At 40.4% G+C, this 23715-nt stretch overlaps 1 protein-coding gene across 2 annotated transcripts in view; it reads left to right on the top strand.

Moving 5' to 3' along the window:
• Mgam (maltase-glucoamylase) overlaps nt 1–23715 on the top strand; it is a 151870-nt gene that overhangs the window by 88787 nt on the left and 39368 nt on the right. The window contains exons 45-57 of one of the 2 annotated variants that reach the window (XM_048786802.1): nt 7524–7612; nt 9603–9652; nt 10129–10296; nt 12128–12280; nt 12622–12822; nt 15049–15203; nt 16510–16678; nt 16941–17037; nt 17859–17971; nt 19120–19245; nt 20389–20517; nt 20775–20885; nt 21177–21239. In XM_048786802.1, the coding sequence (XP_048642759.1) occupies nt 7524–7612; nt 9603–9652; nt 10129–10296; nt 12128–12280; nt 12622–12822; nt 15049–15203; nt 16510–16678; nt 16941–17037; nt 17859–17971; nt 19120–19245; nt 20389–20517; nt 20775–20885; nt 21177–21239 (1624 nt within the window). Of the gene's footprint in view, nt 1–7523; nt 7613–9602; nt 9653–10128; nt 10297–11631; nt 11655–12127; nt 12281–12621; nt 12823–15048; nt 15204–16509; nt 16679–16940; nt 17038–17858; nt 17972–19119; nt 19246–20388; nt 20518–20774; nt 20886–21176; nt 21240–23715 lie in introns of those variants that run through there. The other variant, XM_048786803.1, reaches the window with a different exon arrangement.

The raw sequence follows: 23715 nt of genomic DNA, 5'->3' as shown, positions 1-23715 counted from the left end.
GACATAATATATGATCTATTTTTGAGAAGGATCCATGTGCTGCTGAGAAAAAAGTGTAACTGCTTGATGTTGGGTGGTATACTCTATATATGTCAATTAGGTCTAGGTTATTAATAGTGTTATTGAGTTCTATAGTTTCCTTATTCAACTTTTGTTTGGAAGATCTGTCCAGTGGCGAGAGAGGTGTGTTGAAGTCTCCCATGATTATGGTATGGTGGTCTATTAGACTCTTGAACTTGAGAAGAGTTTGTTTGACGAACATAGCTGCACCATTGTTTGGGGCATAAATATTTATGATTGTTATGTCTTGTTGGTGTATGGTTCCCTTAAGCAGTATGTAGTGTCCCTCTTTATCCCTTTTGATTAACTTTGGCTTGAAATCTATTTTATTTGATATGAGTATGGACACTCCTGCTTGTTTCCGAAGTCCATATGAGTGATATGATTTTTCCCAACCTTTCACCTTCAGCCTATGTATGTCTTTTCCTATCAAATGCGTCTCCTGTAGGCAGCATATTGTTGGGTCTTGTTTTGTGATCCATTCTACTAGCCTGTGTCTCTTAATTGGTGAGTTTAAGCCATTAACATTTAGGGTTATTATTGAGATATGGGTTGTTCTTCCAGCCATATTTGTTTATTTCTGTTACTAAACATGGTTTGTTTTCCTCTTTGATTATTTCCCCCCCCTTTACTGTCCTACCTCCCACTGTTGGTTTTCATTGTTATTTTCCATTTCCTCTTCCTGTAATGTTTTGCCGAGGATGTTTTGAAGAGATGGTTTTCTAGCTGCAAATTCTTTTAACTTTTGTTTATCGTGGAAGGTTTTAATTTCATCTTCCATCCTGAAGCTTAATTTCGCTGGATACACAATTCTTGGTTGGAACCCATTTTCTTTCAGTGTTTGAAATATGTTATTCCAGGATCTTCTAGCTTTCAGAGTCTGTGTTGAAAGATCAGCTGTTATCCTGATTGGCTTACCCCTAAATGTAATCTGCTTCCTTTCTCTTGTAGCTTTTAAAATTCTCTCCTTATTCTGTATGTTGGGCATCTTCATTATAATGTGTCTAGGTGTGGATCTCTTATGATTTTGCACATTCGGCGTCCTGTAGGCTTCTAGGATTTGGGATTCTGTCTCATTCTTCAAGTCTGGGAAGTTTTCTCGTATTATTTCATTGAATAGATTGCTCATTCCTTTGGTTTGGAGCTCTGTACCTTCCTGTATCCCAATGACTCTTAAGTTTGGTCTCTTAATGTTATCCCATATTTCTTGGATGTTCTGCTCATGGTTTCTTAACAGTCTTGCTGAGCTGTCTATGTTCTTTTCCAGTTGAAATACTTTGTCTTCATTGTCTGATGTTCTATCTTCTAAGTGTTCTACTCTGCTGGTAGTATTCTCCATTGAGTTTTTAAGTTGGTTTATTGCTTCCTGCATTTCTAGGATTTCTGTTTGTTTGTTTTTTATAACCTCTATCTCCCTGTATAGTTGATCCTTTGCTTCCTGGATTTGTTTGCGTAATTCATTGTCGAAGTGATCTTTCATTGTCTGATTTTGCTGTCTAATGTCTTCCTTGATACTCCAGATCATCTGAAGCATGTATATCCTGAATTCTTTATCTGACATTCCATCTGCTGCAGCTGTTACCTCTTCTAAAGTTGCGTTGACCTGCATTGCTTGTGGTCCTTTCTTTCCTTGTCTTTTCATACTGCTTGCGTATCTTTCCTGCAGGTGCGGGCGGCGGCTCTGCTCTCTCCTTATTCCAATTGGGGTGTCGTGGCTACCACGCCGGCAGGTCACTGGGCCTGTTCTGGGCGCTGGCGGCGGCTCTGTTCTGCCCCTACTCCAATTGGGGTGACGAGTGTACCACGCCGGCAGGCCACCGGGCCTGATCCGCCGGTCGGTTGCAGGTTTGCCTACCCTGCAGGCGCGGGCGGCGGCTCTACTCTGCCCCTACTCCAAATGGGGTGACGTGTCTGTCGTACCGGCAGGCCACTGGGCCTGTCCCGCTGGTCGGTCGCAGATCTGCCCACCTTTCGGGCACGGGTGGAGGCTCTGCTCTGCCCCTACTCCAATTGGGGTGTCGTGACTACCCCGCCTGCAGGACGCTGGGCCTGTTCCTGGCACGGGCGGCGACTCTGCTCTGCCACTACTCCAATTAGGGTGGTGTTTGTACCACGCCGGCAGGCTCCTGGGCCTGATCCGCCGGTCTGTTGTAGGTCTGCCTACCTTGGAGGCGCGGGCAGCGGATCTGCCCTGCCCCTCCTACCACGCCTGCGGACCCCTGGGTCTGATCTGCAGTTTGATCACTGGTCTGCTCACCCTGCGGGCACGGGTGGCGGTTCCGCTCCGCCCCCACTCCAATTGGGGTCACGTGACCACCACACCGGCAGGGCCTGATCCGGGCGTGGGAGAAGGATCTGCTCTGCCCCTACTCCAGTTGGGGTGACATGTGTACCACACTGGCAGGCCACTGGGCCTGACCCGCCCGGCTGTCACAGGTCTGTTTACCTTGCAAGCGCGAACGGCGGCTCTGCCCTGCCCCTCCTACCACGCCCATGTACCACTGGGTCGCGGGTCTGCCCACCTTGCGGGTGCGAGTGGCGGCTCCGCTCCGCCCCCTCTCCAATTGGGGTCACGCGGTCACCACGCTGGCGAGCCGCTGGGCCTGCTCCGGGCGCTGGCGGCGGCCCGGCTTCTCCCCTCTGGCTCAACGACAAATTGAGGAGACTCGGGTGACTGTGCCTCACCCCCCCTACCAGGAGACCAACTGCTTATGTCACCGCTGGTATTGATGAAGTTCTCTCCTCCGCCGCTTTCTGCTGACATCAGATCTCTGCCATGTTGGTATCCTATGCGAATGGCAGCATTTCGTTCCCCTTGCCGGGCAACCAAAGCAACGGGTGAGTCCTGACCGGCCCTCAGCAGGACCCGGACCGAGAAGCAGTTTCCGCGGGCTCCTAGCCCCGGGCCAGGGAAGTTCCGGGAGCCGGAACTCGGCCGCTCCGTGCTCGGTGTAAGCTCCTATAAGTGTAAGCTCCAAGAAGCAGTCCCCGCGGGCTCAGTTCCGGGAGCCGGAATTCGGCTGCTTAGTGCTTGTTGTATGCTCTGATAGGAGCAGGGTCCAAGAAGCAGCCTCCGCAGGCTCCGCGGCCCTGGGCCAGGGCGGTTCCGGGACGGTTCCGGGAGCCGGAACTCGGCCGCCCCGCGCTCGGTGTTCGCTCCGATAAGATCAGGTTCTAAGAAGCACCCAGGCACTGAACCCTAGCAATCTGTCTGCAAGCCGCAGGCGAATTGCAGCCTGAAATTACCTGATCTATGGCTGAATGAGCTGCGGTCAGTCGAAAACAGGGAAGGTGACGTCAGTTTACCAACATGGTGGCTGCTGGCCTCCTCTGTGGTCTGACCGGTGTGGAGAACCGAGATGGACCGCTTCCTTCCCCCGTCTCGAACCCAGAATTCAGCCCTGAGTACGGTGCTTGCACGGCTGGCAGAAACTGCAGCGCTGTAACCCTGCGTCTCTATCCCAGCGCGCGCTGCAGACTCTAGCCGCGGGGCGATTTGCTGAATAAGCCGTGTTACCCTCCGTGCGACAAACCTCTCGCGTTTGAGTCCCCGTAGCCGATCCTCGTGCGATGGAAATCCTTCCTCCAGGTTCCAGAGCACCCCACTATTGCTGGAAATTCCTAACAAGATATCCTTTAGCCGTCCTGACTTGTCATACTCCCACACAGTGAAGCAGCACACGGGGGCAATGCACTCCCCTCGCCGCCATCTTCCTTCTCTTCACCTGTATTCTTAAACCACCCGAATCTCTGAATTTCCACCATGGTAGCTTAAGAGATTGGCCTCCCTGGTCCTCTGAGGGCTGTTGTTTAGTTATAGCACTGAAAACCTCATCTCTTGGAGAAACACACTTGTGAGCTAACTGGTCAGCTGGTCACCCTGTTCGCCTTGGCCTGACCACCTATGTGCAGGTTTAGTTCTTGCCTCACTTACTTTCTTTTCTAGATGTGGGATCCTCTGTACAGCTTCCTATAACCTCGACTTCCCATTCTTTTTTCCCATGGATCCATTTCATTTTTTGATTGAAACTTGGTTCCAAAACTTCCTTTTCCTACAAACCTCAGGTATTCCATATCATTCACTTTCCCTTTATAATTTTTTATTTTAAAAGTGCAGGATATATCTGTATTAAAGAGGTTCACATTTATATCAGTGCATAGTTGAAAATGTTATTTTTTAAAATATGCTGGGAGGTTTTTTGACATTTAGAGACCCATCCTTTGCTTTGAAGCTCCTTTATGACCTTAATTTTTCAAATTGTTGATTTTAGGAATAATGTGCCTTAATCCAACACTAGCTGTTTTTTTTTTTTTTTTCTCTAAGTGTTTAGGTTCAGGATATTGTCTACACTGACTCCTAAATTATCTTTCCCAAATGACAATCTTAACTTGTTGCTTCCTGCTTGAAGTCTGAACTCTTTGACTAATAGGGTGCTTAAGATCCATCACAATCTTCTTCCGAGTTAACCTTAACAACTGTTTCTCCTACTATAACTTAATGTATATGTAGGGGTGTGTGTGTGTGTGTGTGTATGTGTGTGTGTGTGTACATACCAGCCCTGGCTCAAATCTTTCCCAAACATATTCACCCAGTTTATAGCTTTAGGTTGGGTTTCTGTACTTATTACTCTTTACAGACCCAGGTATTCCAACTTGGTACCTTAAGATTTTTGTCACTGATTGATACACTCAGCCCTTTGTGCATTTTTTTTAAATTCAGATCACCAAATTTTATTTCTGAAATATTTGAAACATGTTAGTTTTAACAGTGACTTATGTAGGGTCCATTTTCTATATTTGAAAACTTTCGCACTAACTGGAGGAAAATGTTTTGAATAAATGGATTTTAAATACTGATCCTTTAAAAGAGTTTTAGGTGGTACAGGTTTGTCTTCTTTTCTTCTTTCTTTCTTTCTTTCTTTGGTACCAGGGATTAAACCCAGGGAACTTGAGCACTGAGCCACATACATCCCCAACCCTATTTTGTATTTTATTTAGAGACAGGATCTCACTGAGTTGCTTAGCACCTCACTTGTACTGAGGCTGGCTTTGAACTCAAGATCCTCCTGCCTCGGCCTCCCAAGGCTCTAGGATTACTACCATACCCAGCCGGTATAGTTATCTTGCACTTTTTATTTTGGCCTCCCAACCCTAGAGCTGGAGAAAAACAAATGTAAGTTATGCTAACATTATCAGAGAAGAGGGTTTGGAAGGGAGTTGTACAAAATCAAATTTTAATTCTTCCTATAGTCTTCAGTTTTTGACATCTGGGAATGCATACATTAAATTTATGTATTTAGTGGTTCTTCTCTGGGAGTTGTACCAGAATCTCATGAAATAGTTTTAAATATACATGTCCAGCCCTAGTGGATTCTTGAAGATCCAAATTAATCTCAGATTTCATTTACAAAAAATCCTCCCCGCTCTTCCAGCAGAGGGAGTGCTGCCCCTTCTGAATTTCTGGACATTGTCTAACTTCTAACCTTTACAGATATCTCTTTTCTCCTAAATACTGTTAAATATTTCAACGATAGTTATTTCATGCTCTATCTAAAAATTTTACTTGCCGAAGCCCTTAGGGGAATGTAAATCTATTCTTTGTTATTTCTGCAGACTCTTTAATGCCCACTTAATACCTTGTGTGTTCAGTGATATTTTGTTTTTCATATGTGGTGACCTTGAGGACCCAGATAGATGTATGTCTCCTCCAAAAGCAAATTACCTTATCTTTGGGTACATGCCAGTTGGACTACTGCCAACTTGGTATCATGTTAGGTCCCTTTAAAGATCCTGGTTTCGCTTGTGAATTGGAGGTTCAGCCTCTTTTCCTTAAGTTACCAGTTTTAGGGTTCCAATGTTAGGCCTATTAGGCATTGGCCCCAGGGAAATTCAGGTTTGGCTTCCTGAGCACCCTTGTGAATGTAGCCCATTGTTTTTTACCCCTGTTAGTTTTTCATTCACTTAGATGTGTACTTATTGTCTTTCAAACCCAAGAATATTTTATTATACTTCTTTTGCAAAGTATCTAGGATCAAGTAGTATTCCATTGGATAGGTACTCTAGAATGTCTATTCCACCATCGTTCTGAAAGTATCATTTTGGAGTGCTTCCTTTTGTGTCACTGTTCATTTTCTGCTTTGGTATTTTGGAGATAGTGTCTGATCTCTCTTACAATGAAGGTGAAATAGATCATGATTTTCGATTTATTTGAATTTTTGTGTCTTGAACTTCTTAGCAGCGACAGATCAACACAAGCACTGAGAGTGACAGCAAGCTAGTGTGTTATTACAGAGCCTGACTTGTGCAGTGGAGGCTGAAGTAGGGCACCTAAGGCCAGGGAGGGCGCACAGGAGCCAGAGATCAGCTGGGAATCCAGAGGCGTGAGGCTATGAGGAGATGCCTAATGAAATAGCTCTTCCTACCTTCCTATTCTCTTTGCAGCACTTGGACCATTTCTTTGAGCATTGTTTTGTGCTCCTGTTCCACATTTTAAAGCAGATAATTAGAATGCTTTGTTTTTCTCTCAACACAAATAATAGTAAGTTACCAAGTAAGGGAAGTGGCATTATGTAAATAGGCCTCTTGGTGTGTTTTTGCTTCCTGATTGAAACTGGTCCTTAGATAGGATGCATATATTTGTATAAGGTTTCCTTCTCTGCCAATAGTCTGCATTATAAACATTGCTTTCATTATATACATTGCTTTCATTGTCCTTATTGCAGTCATTCTGATGCTTAAGTTATTGCCTCCTACATAAACATTTAGTGATAATGGTTGAGGTATTTCTATCTCATGTGACATTATTTAGTCTAGAAAAAAGAAATGCTTTCTAATTTGTCCTTTGTTCCTGAAGAAAGCGGAGCCATCTTTTCCAAGTAACTTTGAAATATGAAGGAAGCATTTGGCAAAATTCTTTCAGTCCTGACTGTTAGACCAGGACTCAAGGAAAGACCACTGACTCAAATTAAAATCCAATTAAAGCAAGCTTATTATTTCGACCGGCAGGGGGCTGCCTCTCCCAACATAAACTGCAGGAACATGACAGAAGTGTAGCTTTCCAGCAGCGCAGATTTATAGCCCAGAAAGTTACAAAGGGGGGTTACAGATAACAAAACTGAGAGCATAACACAAAGGCTAGTTTACATTTTTGCTGGCCCCGACATCAGAATTTATGAAGGTCATTAGAGCCTCAGAGATGGTTGTTATCTGGCCAGGGAAGGCCAAGATTTATGAGGCGTCACTAAAGTTTCAGAGAGGGCTGTTATCTGGTCAGAGAGAGCCAGGCATCGGTGAGTTCATGGCACGGGCAGGCATTCCAAGCTTATTCAGAATTTGTAGTAATTTACAGTAAAGCCAAAATTAGCTTTTACATCTTTGTGGTGAGATAGCTCCCAATTTAAAGAGGGAATCAGGCTGGATCTATCACTGACCTTTGTGTGTTATGTAACTCCTGTTTCCCACAGTCGGCAGAACCCCCTTGGTCTCATCATTGCCCTGGATGAGAACAATGAAGCATCTGGAGAACTTTTCTGGGATGATGGGGCATCGATAGGTGAGTCTGTTATGAGAGAGTGTTGCTTGCCCTCCTACGTCTGTGTGTTGTGGCCCCTCACTCTTGCTGGTCATGCAGCTGGAGGAGAAATATCCCAGGCACAGTAGCAAAAGTCACTAGAAAGAAGAGTTTGTTTCTGATTGTGCTACTTGAAATGTATCAAATAACCACCAATGTGAGGACAACAGGTTTCTATTTCTCAGCAGTGTGCCATTGGTCAGTGATCTATAATAGGCTCTCGTTTTATTATTCTATGGACACCTGGATGACATATGGTCAAGAATTTTCCAATAATTCATCTGTAATGAAAATGTCTTCCCCCAAAATACTTAGCAACAAATGTCAACGACATATCAGGAAGGCCAGGAGAATGTACTTTTGGAGTGTATCTGCATCTATCTATGTTTTACCTCATGTTTCTGGTACCAGTTAGTAACATTCTTGGAGTCCTATATTAGGAAATAGATGCCCTTAATGCATATTCCTAAACACTCTTGGAAGGGAATCTCCTCAAGGTTACTTTTGGAAAGAGAGAGAAGATTCATAGCTTCTTTGGAGACTCTATTTATAATTTCCTCAATGTCAAGGTGTAGCTTTTTAAATATTATCCAATTTATTTTATTTGAATGTTTCGCTGATATGGAAAGATGGAAAATCTTCAATGTAAACCATATACTCAGGTACTGTTTATAATGATTACCAGTCAAATAAATTAACATCTATCACAGCCATCTGTATATTAGCTCACCAGAACTTGTCTTTTTGTAGTTGAATGTTTGTACATTCGAACCAACATATTACAAGTGCTTTCTATCCCCACTTTTCAACCTCTGTTCTAGTCTCTGCTTGAACAAATTCAACTTTTGTAGATTATACATGTAAATGAGATCATATAGTATTTTCTTTCTTTGCTTTTTGTAACTTGTGTCTCTTACTATGGAGTACTCCTGCTTCACCCATATTATCAGAAATGACAGGATTTTCTTATTTTTAAGGCTAAATAATATTCCTTTTATGTATTACCACAATTTGTTCTCCATTGATCTGTAGGTTGACCATTTGGTTATTTCTATATTTCAGTTATTGTGAAAAATATATTAAAAACTTAAAGTTAAGGGCTAAAGCAATAATTCCTTGGAAAAAAATAGGGAATAGGTTTTTATACAGTGGTCTTGGAAGTATTTAATTGGAGTTGACACCAAAAGTATAGATGAGAAAAGTAAAAAATTAAACCAGTGGGACTACATCAAGCCAGAAAGCTTCTGCTCAACTTGACAATCAACAGTAGGAAAAGGGAGCCCACAGATGGGGAAATATGTGCAAACCACATATCTGTTAAGTGTCTTAACACAAAAAATACATCAGGAAAATTGTGTTTCAATAGCAAGTGAATAAATAACCAGATTTTAAAATTGGACAAAGGATTTGAATAGAAATTTTTTCTTAAGAAAACATAAAATTGACTAAGACATATATGAAAAGGTCCTTAAATTCACTAGCAGCAGAGAAATTACATTGAGATATCTTTCATACTTGTTAGGAAGCTTATGTGAAAAAGAGGACATAGCAAGTGTGGATGATCATGAGGAGAAAGTGGAACAAAACTGTTTAAGGTACAAACTGGTACAGGAATTTTGAGATGCAATATAGAAGTTCCGCAAAGTATTGAAAATAGAAGTATCCTATGATCCAGCAATCCCACTTCTAAGAATATATCTAATAAAATGAAATCAGCATATCAAATAGATGTGTGCACCCCCATGTTAATTGCATCATTATTCATAAGAGCTAAGATATAGAAACACCTGTGATCACATGTAGATGAATGAATAAGAAGTCGTGGTGTATATATATTGTGGGATAGTACTCCATCATGAAAGGAAGTAAATCCTGCTCCCTGGGTTTGCAGAATGAGCTTTAAGGAGAGGTAGATGAAATTGTTCTTGTGTGGTGGGCAGGCCATTCTGACATGTCTTTCTTCTGCTTTCAGATACTGTGGCCAATAAAGTTTACCTTTTCTGTGAGTTTTCTGCCACCCAAGTGAGTAGCACATTTTTATAAACCTTAGGTATGAGATTTTGTCTACCATAGGCTCATATGTGCTTGTGTGTGTGTGTAATTATGATTCTATCTTCATAAAAATAAGTAAATGATAACAATAATGGCTACAGGTAAACAACACAATGCCATATAAGACTTCAGTCCCAATAATGTATCATCCATCTTATCAAAAGAAGGCAATAATATTTATGAATCAAAGCAGTTTGTCAGTGTGCTTTTTTTAAAAAAACTCAATGTGAATTTCTAAAATGAGTGTGTGTGTCTATTCCTGATTGTTTTGTTTTCTCAGAGTAATATGAAAGTAAGTTTATACACGCAGCATTTGTTAGTTGGGAGAGCTAAGAGGTATTCAGAGCAGTGGGGAGCTTCTGGCTAGGATGGAGCATTTGAGTGGCTAGAGAATCTGTGTTTTAGAGGCACAGCTTTGTGCTTCATTGTGCTATTTTGACTTTCAGAACCGCCTGGATGTGAAGATTTCACAAGCAACCTACAAGGACCCCAATAATTTAGCATTTCAGCAGATTAAAATCTTTGGGACACAGGAACCCAGCAACGTTACAGTGAAACACAATGGTGTCCTGAGTCAGACTGCTCCCAAGGTCACATATGATGCTCAGCTGAAGGTAAAAATCCATGTATTGAGGTTGTTTTTCCAGAATTATTCATAGCACCTTGGTTTTCCTGCTTCCTGAGGTTGTGTGGGTGCCTGTGGTGGGGAAGTCAGGGGCCTGGGAATGGAAGTGGTGAAGTGGTGATGGGCAGAGCTAGTAAGACATGGAGGTCCTGCTCACCAGGGATGATGATCCCACTTTCCCCAGCCTCTCAGAGTTCTCCTCTGTCTCACTGGCTTCACTTTCAACATTTTAGTTACAGGATACATAAGAGAGCAGAGTTAGGAAAGTGTGGAACAGGTAAGAAGAAAAGGGATCTGGAAGCTGATGGCTGATGCTGAAAGGTAAAGTTGGGAGGAAGGAGTCCCATGAATTCAAATACTGAAGTTCCCACTTTTTGAAAACTTTAAAGAGATGAGTAGAAGTTATCTCCAACACATATATTCTAAAAAACCAGTTTAGGACTAAGATTTGGTGATCCCACTCAATGGGTACTTATTTGGTTTGATAATAATAATAAATAATTTTTCACTGGTTGTGAAGAGACATGGCCATCCTGAGTAGCCTGTAATCATTCACTCTGATGCTGAGTCTAATGAAAATTCCTTTCTCCCAATAATCCTGACCATGGTACTGCACTTACTCCTGGCATTGTAGCTCCTGGGTTAACATGGTTCATGAGGGATGGTCCAAATTTGGGGAAAATAAGTGAGTTTAGACTTCTTCTATCATGACAATTGACACTTTGTTCTGATAACACAATGTGAGAATACACATATTATGAAGTTAGGAATAAATTTCTGTATGGCTGGTTATGTATATGGCAAAGTGCAAGGTATATGAAGGATTCATGTGGGAAAACAGACACAATTCATATTTGATTAACAAGTTAATTAATAAGACCTTAGGAACTCCTTTAGTGTTTGAATGTGGGTAGTGAGGTGTCATGATTTGTGCACATGAACAATTGAGAAGACACTCAGGACCAAACCAACATATTGGAAATGTTCGTTCATGTTTTAATTGATGTTTAAAGTTTAGTGGAGCAGTTGAGCTGAGCTTTGTTCAGACAACAGGTCTGGTGCTGGGCCTAGAAAGTGGCATGTTAGGTCTGGATTCATCAGCTACAAGGGAAAGGAAACCCCAAATTGTAACAAGCTGGACTTTTTTTTTCTTTCTGCAAGTAGTTGTATAGAAGTAGACACTAGTAATAGACATAGTAGTTTTCAGGCTGACATGGTTCAATGGCTCAATATTGTTGAGAATAAGGTCTTTTCTTCTCTTGTGATAGGAAGTAGCTGCTTAGATTTTGTCAACAAGTTACTGGTTGTGGGAAAAAACAGGAAGAGAGATAGGAAAGAGTGTGTAGGGAGAGGTATAGGGTTAGAAAATACCCTTAAATCTAGAAATAAATACCTGGACAGAAAGTCCCCGGGAACTAGTTCTCACTTTTTCACGGTCATAGCTGTGCTATGTTGTCAAAAATTGAGCTATTTTTCGGGAATTTTGTTTACGAAAATTTGAGAAAGAGCAAGGAGGAAGCAACTAATGATGTCTTCCTTGAAGGGGAAGGAAAGCAAAGGGGTGATCACCAAAGGTTTCATTTGATCTCCTTCTGTTCACAACATGATGCACAAGATTTTAATAAGGTAATATCATTTGGCATGTTGCTAGTGAACATTCCCTCTTCCATGTATATAGCCCACTATACAGGAACTACCTTCAAATCTTACTACTATTGTTGACAGTCTGGTCTGATGCCTACATGTGTTGATAAAACTATTCAGAACTTGCCAGGCCTTTGTTCTGAGGATATTTCTTTGTGTGTTTTCCACTCCTTCAGGTTGCCATCATCACAGAGATCAGTCTTGTGCTGGGAGAGGAATACACAGTGGAGTGGAACACAATCATCAGAGATGAAGAAAAAATAGACTGCTACCCTGATGAGCATGGTGCTTCTGAAGCAAACTGCATTGCCCGAGGCTGTGCCTGGGAGGTAACCTCACTGAGGTGTTGATGGACACCCAGATCTTTAACCTTAGGCGGCAATTTCTTGAGCATAGCCCTAGTACCCAGGTGTGTACTTCAATTCCATAGAAACAGGGCTTCCAAGGAAACTGGTCTGTAAATGAAGATTAGATGTGGATTGGCATCATGTTTTTTTTTAATAATTATTTTGCTCTTGTCTAGAAATTTACTTTTTATCACTATCTAATTATATGTACATGAATGAGTGCTGTGTTGGCTTTATCTCCATACAGATTGCCTTCTCTGATTATTTCTATTTGACAACTCTAGGACCACCTGTTGATCTACAATCTCAACTTTCCTTTCCAGGAATCCAGTTCTGTTGGAGTCCCTCATTGTTATTTTGTCAATGATCTGTACTCTGTGAGCAATGTCCAGTATAACCCCCATGGGGCCACGGCTGACATCTCCTTAAAGCCTTCTGTTTATGCCAACACCTTCCCCTCCACACCTGTGAATCCCCTCCACCTGCAGGTGACCTACCATAAGGATGAAATGCTGCAATTTAAGGTAAACATGGTACTTGTGTCAGGTACTGAGTAGGCCCTTTTTAGTGACATTATGTTTTCAAGTTAGGTTATAGAACTCTAAAATGTGAAATTCTTTTAAGGTTCAATTTATAGGGCACTAGATTACTATCCTATTTCAAAGCATAATGAGAATTCATTGCCAGTGAGACCTGTTTTAATTTGCAATTTGAAGATGTTTTGAGGCTATGCTAAGGAGGTTTTTGGAGAACAAAACAGAGAGAGACAATTTAAGATGTTTTCAAATATGTGTTCCAGTGGGGTTTGAGATTGGATGAGTACAGGAAAATAGATGGGGAAAAAGTCAACATTTTAAACTATGAAAGGGGGGTTTACAAATGTTGAATGTTTTCTTTGATATAAAGAGTCTGATTCATCATGGTATGGGGAGAGGGAGCATGGGAGGAATAGACGAACTCAAGATAAGGCAGAGGGGTTGGAGGGGAAGCAAGGGTGCATGGGGTTAGAAATGATGGTGAAACGGGATGATCATTATTATCCAAAGAACACGTATGAAGACATGAATTGGTGTGAATATACTTTGTACACAACCAGAGGTATGAAAAATTGTGCTCTGTATGTGTAATAAGAACTGTAATGCGTTTCGATGTCACATAGAAAAACAAAAAGAAAGGGGGGTTACATTATCTGGTGACTTTATGGTAAATGTAGATAAGGGAGAGGGAGACTTGAAAAATGAATACCATATTTTTGTCATGTCTGTATTGACAACGGTGACATTACCTGAAATGAGGAAGTACTGAAAAGGTTTGTGTGTGGACAATGTAAGAGTTTGGTTTTGGCCACTGAAATTGATGTGTCTCTTAAATATCCATTGAAGTGCAATAATTATTTCCTTAGATTGTTTAATTACATCTAAAGCCTATGTGTGGACCAGCTGTTTTTGCATCTGTTTCCCTCTCAAAACTGTCAGCTTTTCTGTGGCCAGAATGTGTCTTTCCTCTTTGTGCTTCTGAAACCTAACACGGAGGCTCATGGATAGCACTTGTTCACATGTGCGACATCAACTTGGACTCTCAGAATTGTAACATGTCCTAATGTAAGGAATAATGTCTGTTTTCTTTGTGGTTATTTTCAGTGTTTGTTCTTGTTTTTAGTGTCCTTACTATAGCATTGATGTTTGGTGGTGGGCCCATAAAGGCTCAAACTTAAAGAACTTGCTTTCAGCTAGTCCACCACTTTCCATACAGTTTCTCTCTTGGAAACACTTGCATCTTTCTGAGATGCCTTTAATACTCTGTACCTTTTGTTTGCTGTTGCTTTACAAGAATGATTGATCTCATTTCTTGTGCTTGCTTATAGCTTCAAAGTTCTTATGATTCAGGCTTTAATTCTCCCATGGAACCATCTCAATGTCCCAGAAACATTGTTAGGCATCTCCTTGCCTGTACTCTCAGAATTTCTAGAGTTGTACATTTACTCACATTGCCAAAGTGTCATGAATCCTTCTCTTTAACTTTCCATTAGCAAGAGAAATTCTCAAAACAATAGCCTTGTATAATTAAGTTCATATGCGCAGTTACCTCTGTAATATTATGTGTGCGTTTGTGAGGTACTCATAGAATATTTAATCTATTATTTTTGCAAGTCTATGATTATTTTAATCCAAGTTCATATTTTGAGAAAACAGTTTTCAATACTGAAGAATTTTAGGGATTCGTATATGTTACTGTTCTAACACAAAATAATAAAGGATACATTCATAAACCACACTCATTTCACAATGAAGTTGCAAGTTAGCACAAAGGGTCAAGTGAATTTGATACTGTAATAGAAGCCTTAATAGTGAAATATGATGGATTCAGATCAAAATGTTAAATCTGATGTTGTTCTTTGATGTATCACTTAAATCCACATATCATGATCTTAAAAGAATGCAAATATATAGCATTTAGACTCATTGTCAATGATGTTAACATTCTTATAAGGGTGTATATTTGGATAATATCTGCACCTAAATTTTTTTTGACAGATAATGATTGTCCATTTACATGATGTGTATGTTGTGATGTTTGATAAAATTCACTATGGTTTGACTGATTGAGAATAATCAGGTTATCTATTTAGCAAGCATCTCTTATTTCTTAGTGATGAGTAATTTAAACTTCCTTTCTTCTGTGTTAATAGAAACCCAGAACTCATTCCCTGTATCTGTATTCTTACTTAATGTCAGTTTCTTCTGCTCTAGATTTATGACCCCAACAAGAGTCGTTATGAAGTCCCAGTCCCCTTGAACATAACCAGTACTCCATCCAGCACCTCGGAGAGTCGACTCTATGATGTCCTCATTAAGGAGAATCCATTTGGAATAGAAATTCGCCGTAAGAGTACAGGCACTGTAATGTACGTGGCTCATTTCTAACATGGCATTTCCATGTAACTGTACATTTCTTGTCTGGACTATTGTCCAGATTGATAATAGACCAGATTGATAATGGCCCAGGCCCCTTTCTGCCATTCCAGGTCCATGAGTAAACACTTTCCTTCATATCTGTTGTTGTTGTTGTTCTCTTTCTCTTCCTCCTCCTCCTCCTCCTTTTTCTTTTTTAAAGTTAGGTTTTTTTTTATTTTATTTTTTAGAAGTAGTTGAACACAGTACCTTTATATTATGTATTGTTGTGTGGTGCTGAGGATCAGACCCATGGCCTCGCATGTGCTAGGCAAGTTCTCTACTCCTCAGCCAGGACCCCAAACCCCTTCAGCCCTGTTCTTATGGGAAGTGTTTGGCAATTGGGATGATGGCTGAGTCTGTTCCTTGTTCCTGGGCATTCATCCATTCAATATTTATGGGTTATTTCACTATATTATGTGTTGTTTTAGAAACTATGTTCCTAGATGGATAATTCCTCTGATCTTACCACTGCCACAATAATTTACATAACTATATTAAAGGAAGTTGATAGTGATAATTACTCTAAGTAAATTAGCAGGTAATCAAGAGTTATGGTAAGGTTACTGATTTTGATACTCTGGAGAGAGCAGGTCTCAATTGAAGGGTTAACTTTTGAAATTGATTCTGGATGGATAGTAGGAAACCCCAACATAAAGCCATGCAAGGAGGGAAAACATTTGTGATAGACCAAGAACATAGGTCATGATATAGGATGAAACTTGGCATGTCAAGGAATGAAACAAATTCAAGGAAGTGAGCAAGGAGGTGAGTGGTGGGAGATGAAGCTGGGGTGTCAGGAAGGCTTAGATCAGGTGCAGCCTGGAAGGCTTCATGAGGTGTGTCCATGAGAAGCCATGGAAGAGGGTCATCAGGGAGTGACATGACGAGAGATACTTAAACATATCCATCTGAAAAGCTGTAGGGAATGGACTATTCAAGGGAAAGAGCTGAAGGAAGACTTGTGTGGAGTGTTAGCAGCTGAGATGGTGAGATGGATTGAATTTGGTTTTGTGGAGGGAACACTGAAAACAGGCCATGTAATTGAGAAATAGAATATGAAGGAAAACTCCCAAGTTCATAGCGGGGATATCTGTGATTATTGTCATCAAAAAGACTTTGTGGTGTGTTTGGGAGATGTTGGGTTTTGGGTTGTGGTGAGAATCAAAGCTTCTGTTGTCCTTAAAAAGTCAGCATTTGGAAGGCAATAGGCAAGGTAATTTTCTTTTCTGAATGTACCCTTTTGTGTGTGTGTTGCAGTTGGGACTCTCAGCTCCTTGGCTTCACCTTCAATGACATGTTCCTCCGCATCTCCACCCGCCTGCCCTCCAAGTACATCTATGGCTTTGGGGAAAATGAGCACACCGCCTTCAGGAGAGACTTGAACTGGCACACGTGGGGCATGTTTTCCAGAGATGAACCCCCCGGGGTAAGCAAGGAGCTCTGTGGATATGTGCCTCTCTGCCTCTTTCCTCCCACATACATCATGGTCACCTTGTGCTACATGATCCCAGACTCGGATTTTCTTTTTCTGCTCTTAGACTATAGGCTAGTTTTCATTTGTGCTTTTTATATGTTTTCCTCCTTTTAGATGGAAGACCAAATCCATCTCAGTAAACAAGTTTTTCTAGGATTCTTTCTCATGTACAATGACTTCTAACCTTCTTCCATTTCTCCCCTGTGACTCTCAGTACAAGAAGAATTCGTATGGCGTCCACCCCTACTACATGGGACTAGAGGAGGACGGCAGTGCCCATGGAGTTCTCCTGCTGAACAGCAATGCCATGGGTAGGATGGTGCCAGCGCTCCTTCTATTGTTGTCTCCCAGTCAGTCATCCTGTGAAACTGTAGAATGTCCTTGACCTAGCAGCTTTCTAATGTCAAAATTATTTAGAGGACAGTGGCTGTTTTTCTTCTTTCCATTCTGTTGACTTCAGTCTTGTAGCATGAGATAACAAGATTTAATACAATTCTATTTTGGCAGAAATTCCATATGAAGGATAGGAAGTCCACGTTAGTCCCAGGAGTCCTAGAGGTTATTAAGTTGGAAGTATCTGCATAGATGGTATTCATGATGAATTAAGTCACAGCACTCACATCTTTAAGTATGAAGATATAATGTCAATTTAAACTATAAATAATAAAGGGGTGAAAATTTACAGCCTCAGGATAACATTAAAACTGGTGTACTCTGAAAAAGTTCCATGCTGGGGTTAATAAGATTATATCATGTCATTTTCCTTGTTTGATTTTGTACAAGGATTTATGAGATATTATCATTGGTGGATATTGGGTGAGGTGCACACAGAATAGTCTTTTTGCCATTCCATGTGTCTATTAAACTATTCTGAAGTAGAAGTTTTATCAATAGTTTTAAAATAGCAGAATGATATTTATAATGAGATAATGAGGCATACCAAAGGGAAAACTTCCTGGGGTGGGACTCTGTAGACTTTCACTGAACTGTTTAATTTCATTTGGGTGCAGTACAGAATGGGTGCTGTTAATAGATTAGAGTGCAAGAGAATGAAGTTAGGGATTTCACAGATTGTTCCTTGTCTTGTAGGTTTCTACCTTAGTTTTCATTTGTCACTTTCCTATTTTTTCAGATGTGACTTTCCAGCCCACACCTGCTCTGACATACCGTACCACAGGGGGAATTCTGGATTTTTATGTGTTCTTGGGGCCAACTCCAGAACTTGTCACTCAACAGTACACAGAGGTAGGTTGAAATTCTACTGATTATCAAGCATTTATATGGCACATTCCATGTTCCCAAATACTCATTCATTATTAAAACTCACTCTGACAAGTAGAATTGAAGGTTTTTCTTAGAACCAGGCATATTATATAATAAGAAGCTATAAGTACCTTCCAATAATCATTAAATTAGAGCCTAATTATTCCACATTAGGTAAAGTAGACACTGCACCTGAAGTAATGCTGAGCCTAGTGGTGTGAAGTGGTGATGGAGAGGATAAGATCCTAGTGCTGATAGTTATGGTAGTGGTATTGGTAAGAGTGGTTGTGGAATGTTTATGGTGGAAAAATGACCATATGTGTGAGAATTGTAGTATTGGTACTTAAGGTACTAATGATGGTAAGGGTAATGGTGGGAGTATTCGAGGTAGGAGTGGTGGTGATAGAGATGTTAACAGTGGTAATGATCATCTGCTGTTGGTTAAAGTGGTGGGGATGGTAGTTATGAGCATGTTGGGTATGTTGATGATGGTGATTATGTGTTGATAGGGAAGATGATGGGGTGAAAATGCTGGGGATTGTGTGGGTGATGGTGATGGGGTTATGATAGTGAAGATGCGGGACTGATATGGTGGTAATGGAGGTAATATTTGGGACTGTTGAAGACAGTAGTCATTTTTGTGATAATAAAAACAAATTCTGTCACTTATCAAACTCTTACTGCATTTTAGAGTATTTACATGTATTAAGTCATTAAGTCCTCATCAAAACAGCATGGGGCAGAGATTACAATTATTTTTAATTTACCAGTGAAGGATTGAAACATGAAGAGATTACTTAATTTTGTTCAAGGTCACAGAACCAGGAGGACATGAGCCTGTGTGTTAACCAGGCACTTTCCCTCTGGGATCTGTTCTCTTCAGCAATAACCTAGACCACCTCTAGGAATGAGAGTAAATTTAGACTGTACAGAATTCCAAGAGAATGAACTTTAGTCTAGAAAGAAACTTTCTCAAGGTATCCCAGTAGTTTTATATCTGCTGAGTTTTTCTCTGGATTTGAATATGTTGATTGTCTATCTTGGGGCACTAGAAAAATATTCTTATTATTTGTTGTACAACTTCATTTGAGTCAGTCCTGTAAGGAATACTATTTCTGTCCGTATTCTAGGTGATTGGCCGACCTGTGATGGTACCTTACTGGTCCCTGGGGTTCCAGCTGTGTCGCTATGGATATGAGAATGATTCTGAGATTTCCAGCTTGTATGATGAGATGGTGGCTGCCCAGATCCCCTATGTATGTCTCAGTATTGGTGCACTGGCTCTATGAGCTCATAGCCAACTCAGGCTTCTCTGTGTCTGGACTTATTTTTTGGGTTTTTTTGAGGTTCAGCAAAAGCAAAAAAGTTTTTTTCTGACATGATGACACATTGAGTTCCATCCTGACAGTAATTCAGGTTGGGCCTTGCTCCCATATTATAGCATTGTAGACTCAGTGACTCAGAATGAGAATATAGGGCAGGGTCCAGAACCTTTCTACTATAGTATGATTTCTTCCATTTATTTTATTGATTTTTAGACATTTGGTCTAAAAAGTCCATGGTACCATGAGATGAACGTTCCCTCAAGAATAATAGTGGTAATTTTTTTAAAAAAAGTAGCCCAAATTCAATGATTATGTATTCATGAATTCCAATATTTTTGTACTGCAAACATTATTTTATCAGCCCTGAGCTACTCCCTGGCTGAATATATGACTTCTATATATGTTTTCAAAGGAAATATACATGGTAATAAACTCTTATCATTTATTTGAGGAGAAGCAGTATTGAATAATTATAACTGATCCTGCAGAGCAGTTTCAAATTGAATTTTATTCTACTCATTGTTCAATTATTAACAATTGTTCCATTAATGGAAAGTACATCATGCAATGTACCACATTCTTATAAGACAACTATTTCTAATTACCTCTGGGATTGAATGCCTACAGTAATTATGAGATTTGTTTTTATTTTTTCTTTTTCTTATTTTGTAGCCAGCTAACCATTCAGATTGTATTACAACTGAGTAGCTAACTTTTCTTCTTCTGAATATGAACTGTTTTTTATCAGGGGCAACACTGGGGAAGGTAAATGCAATCAATTCTTATGATGGCCATTAACAAAGTAATTTCCCTCTAAGTGATTTTACATGTTCTCACAATAGCCATTAAATAGAGGCTTTATCATCCTATTTTTACTGATTTATATTATATCTCTATTTTGAGTAAAAGTTTGAAAAATTAGATGAATTTTCTAGTTTCCATACTGAAAGAGCTAGGATTGACAAGAGTCAACAGGAAGCCTTTTCAATTCACCATCAGGAGGGGAGAGTGTTTCTCCTCTGGGAGCTGGACTTTCAGCACCAGCAGCCACTGTTTCCTTGTGTCCTCCCCCAGGATGTGCAGTACTCAGACATTGACTACATGGAGCGCCAGCTGGACTTTACCCTCAGCCCCAAGTTTGCTGGGTTTCCAGCCCTGATCAATCGCATGAGGGCTGATGGGATGCGGGTCATCCTCATCCTGGTGAGTCCTTTTGTGCCTGTGTGGATGGAGTGTGTTGGGAGGAGGACTGGGCTTTGTGGAGAACCACTATTCTTGTCCCTCTATCCATATGAAGAACAGAGAACTCCAAGTACAATATGAAGAGTATATTTCCAGAGATTCCCAGAAACTCTAGAGGCAGGTGGAAGCTAGGGATCTCCCATTGAAGAAGTTCTTTTTCTCTGTCCCTTGTCAATCTCTCTCTTTGTTTTGCTGACTGACTTGTGCTTTGCTTGCAGGACCCAGCCATTTCTGGCAATGAGACACAGCCCTATCCTGCCTTCACTCGGGGAGTGGAGGATGATGTCTTCATCAAATATCCAAATGGTGGAGGCATTGTCTGGGGAAAGGTATGATCTAAGTGGTGACTACTAGTCTCCATCGTGGGAGAGGGCCATATTTTGTGTGTTTGTGTGTGTTTTACCCTTTTCTTGTGGATACTGATGTCATTAGTTTCCATTTTTTTTTAGTTAGTATTTATTGATATATTGAGGACTTTGTGGATTTCACTTTTATATTGATAAACCCTACATGATAATCAAAAGTATTATTACCCTCTAGGGCTGTGGTTGACAGTCTTAGGAAATCCTACATAGGTAAATTGCCAAGTGCATTGCTGTTAAATATTTTTCTCTCTGCAGGTGTGGCCTGATTACCCTGATATTGTTGTTAACAGCTCTCTAGACTGGGACAGTCAAGTGGAGGTAAAGAGCCCTTTGTGGATGTTGGGTGAAGGCCAGGTTGTTAGGAATGGAACCCATACCCACTATCCTGAACATGCCCTGCCAAAGACTTTGGCAAAACAAGGGAAAAGCTCCTAGGAAAGGTGTGCTGTGTGTCAGTCTTTGTGTGAATTACTTTAAATGCAGTTTTGTTTAATGTCTAATTGGGAGGTAGGTATTATTATCTATGGGACTTAATTGACAAAGAAGTGAAATTATATGTCCATGGTTTTAGGAGACAGAATGGTTATTTATAATTCAAAGCCACCTGATTTCATAGGCCTATTGAGTTTCCAATGTATGAAACTTTCAAGGAAGACCAATGTTTTCTTAGAATGAGTCTGTATCTTATTGTTGTTGCCTTGAGTATTCCTTTTAGCTAGTATCTCTAACCCTTATCTTTAGTGATTAGGTCTCCCAGCTTTATTTTTACTTCTCAGGTTCCAGTATTCATTAAAAATTTACTCTTGGAAGCAGGTTTTTGATTGCAATGAAGTTGTCCCATGCTGCTTGACCCAGGTTTCTTTCTAGCTTTACTAAGCATTTGTTGCTTGAAAGAATACATGAGTCCACACTGGTCCATGATGACTTCAGCCAGAGGTTCTGGCCAAGAAGTGTACCAAGGGAACTGATGCAGCCTGTCTGCTTTGTCATCAGTTGCTCTCTAATACTTTTGAGCAGGGCTGTCAGGGTGGTATCTGGCCTCTTCAGAAGAACCAATATTTTTCTGGTAGTTCTTTATCCACTCTTCAGCAATGATTATTCTTTCTGTACAGAAATTATAGTAGAACATGTGAAGCTTATGAATATTTGTAAAAGTACTGAGAAGTCAAAGAAAGTAGTTCCAAGGATACCTACCAAGGATCAAGGGGCCATAGAATATGGCTTCTATATGGTCATCAAGGTAGCATAAGTTGTAATGTCTTGAAACTCTCAAGGTCAAGGATTAATCAGAAAAAAAGAGTATTGTGGGAACAATGTACAGTATCTATAAATTTTGCTATTAGCTACTATAGGATCTCAGGGGTGAAGGCTCTGCTTAGGGGACATTTCCTATACTGGAGGATCCTAGTCAGTGGATGGAGGTATAAGAGAAAGACATTTGGAAGATCTCCTTCTTTTTCTATTTCTTGAAATAACTTGAAAAGTATTGGTATTAATTCTTCTTTGAAGGTTTTGTAAAACTCCGCTGTATATCCATCCGGTCCAGGGCTTTTCTTGGTTGGTAGTCTTTTGATGGCTTCTTCTATTTTCTCCTTTGTTATTGGTCTGTTTAAATTGTGTGTATCTTCCTGACTCAATTCATTCTATGAGGCCAACATCACCCTGATCCCGAAACCAGACAAAGACACTTCAAAGAAAGAAAACTACAGACCAATATCTCTAATGAACATAGATGCAAAAATCCTCAATAAAATCCTGGCGAATCGAATACAAAAACATATCAAAAACAAGTGCACCATGATCAAGTAGGATTCATCCCTGGGATGCAAGGCTTGTTCAATATATGGAAATCAATAAATGTTATTCACCACATCAATAGACTTAAGGATAAGAACCACATGATCATCTCGACATCCCTTTATGTTCAAAATACTAGAAAAACTAGGGATAACAGGATCTTACCTCAATATCGTAAAAGCTGTATATGCTAAGCCTCAGGCTAGCATTATTCTGAATGGAGCAAAATTAAAGGCATTTCCTCTAAAATCTGGAGCAAGACAGGGATGCCCTCTCTCACCACTTCTATTCAATATAGTTCTAGCCAGAGCAATTAGAGAGACAAAAGAAATTAAAGGCATCAAAATAGGAAAAGAAGAACTTAAATTATCACTCTTTGTGGATGATATGATACTATATCTAACAGACCCAAAAGGGTCTACAAAGAAACTACTAGAGTTAATAAATGAATTCAGCAAAGTGGCAGGATATAAAATCAACACACATAAATCAAAGGCATTCCTGTATATCAGTGACAAATCTTCTGAAATGGAAATAAGGACAACCACCCCATTCACAATATCCTCAAAAAAGTAAAATACTTGGGAATCAACCTAACAAAAGAAGTGGAAGACTTATACAATGAAAACTACAGAACCCTAAAGAGAGAAATAGAAGAAGACCTTAGAAGATGGAAAGATATACCCTGTTCATGGATAGGAAGAACTAACATCATCAAAATGGCGATATTACCCAAAGTTCTCTATAGGTTTAATGCAATGCCACTCAAAATCCCAAGGGCATTTCTTGTAGAAATAGATAAATCAATCATGAAATTCATATGGAAAAACAAAAGACCCAGAATAGCAAAAGCAATTCTAAGCAGGAAGTGTGAATCAGGCGGTATAGCGATACCAGATTTCGAACTATACTACAGAGCAATAGTAACAAAAGCAGCATGGTACTGGTACCTAAACAGGCGGGTGGACCAATGGTACAGAATAGAGGACACAGAGAC

The sequence above is a fragment of the Marmota marmota genome, unplaced genomic scaffold (genome assembly GCF_001458135.2).
Source record: "Marmota marmota marmota unplaced genomic scaffold, marMar, whole genome shotgun sequence".
Classification (NCBI taxonomy): Eukaryota; Metazoa; Chordata; class Mammalia; order Rodentia; family Sciuridae; genus Marmota; species Marmota marmota.
The sequence above is the reverse complement of the archived record's forward strand: the minus strand, read 5'-3'. Positions and strand labels throughout refer to the sequence as shown.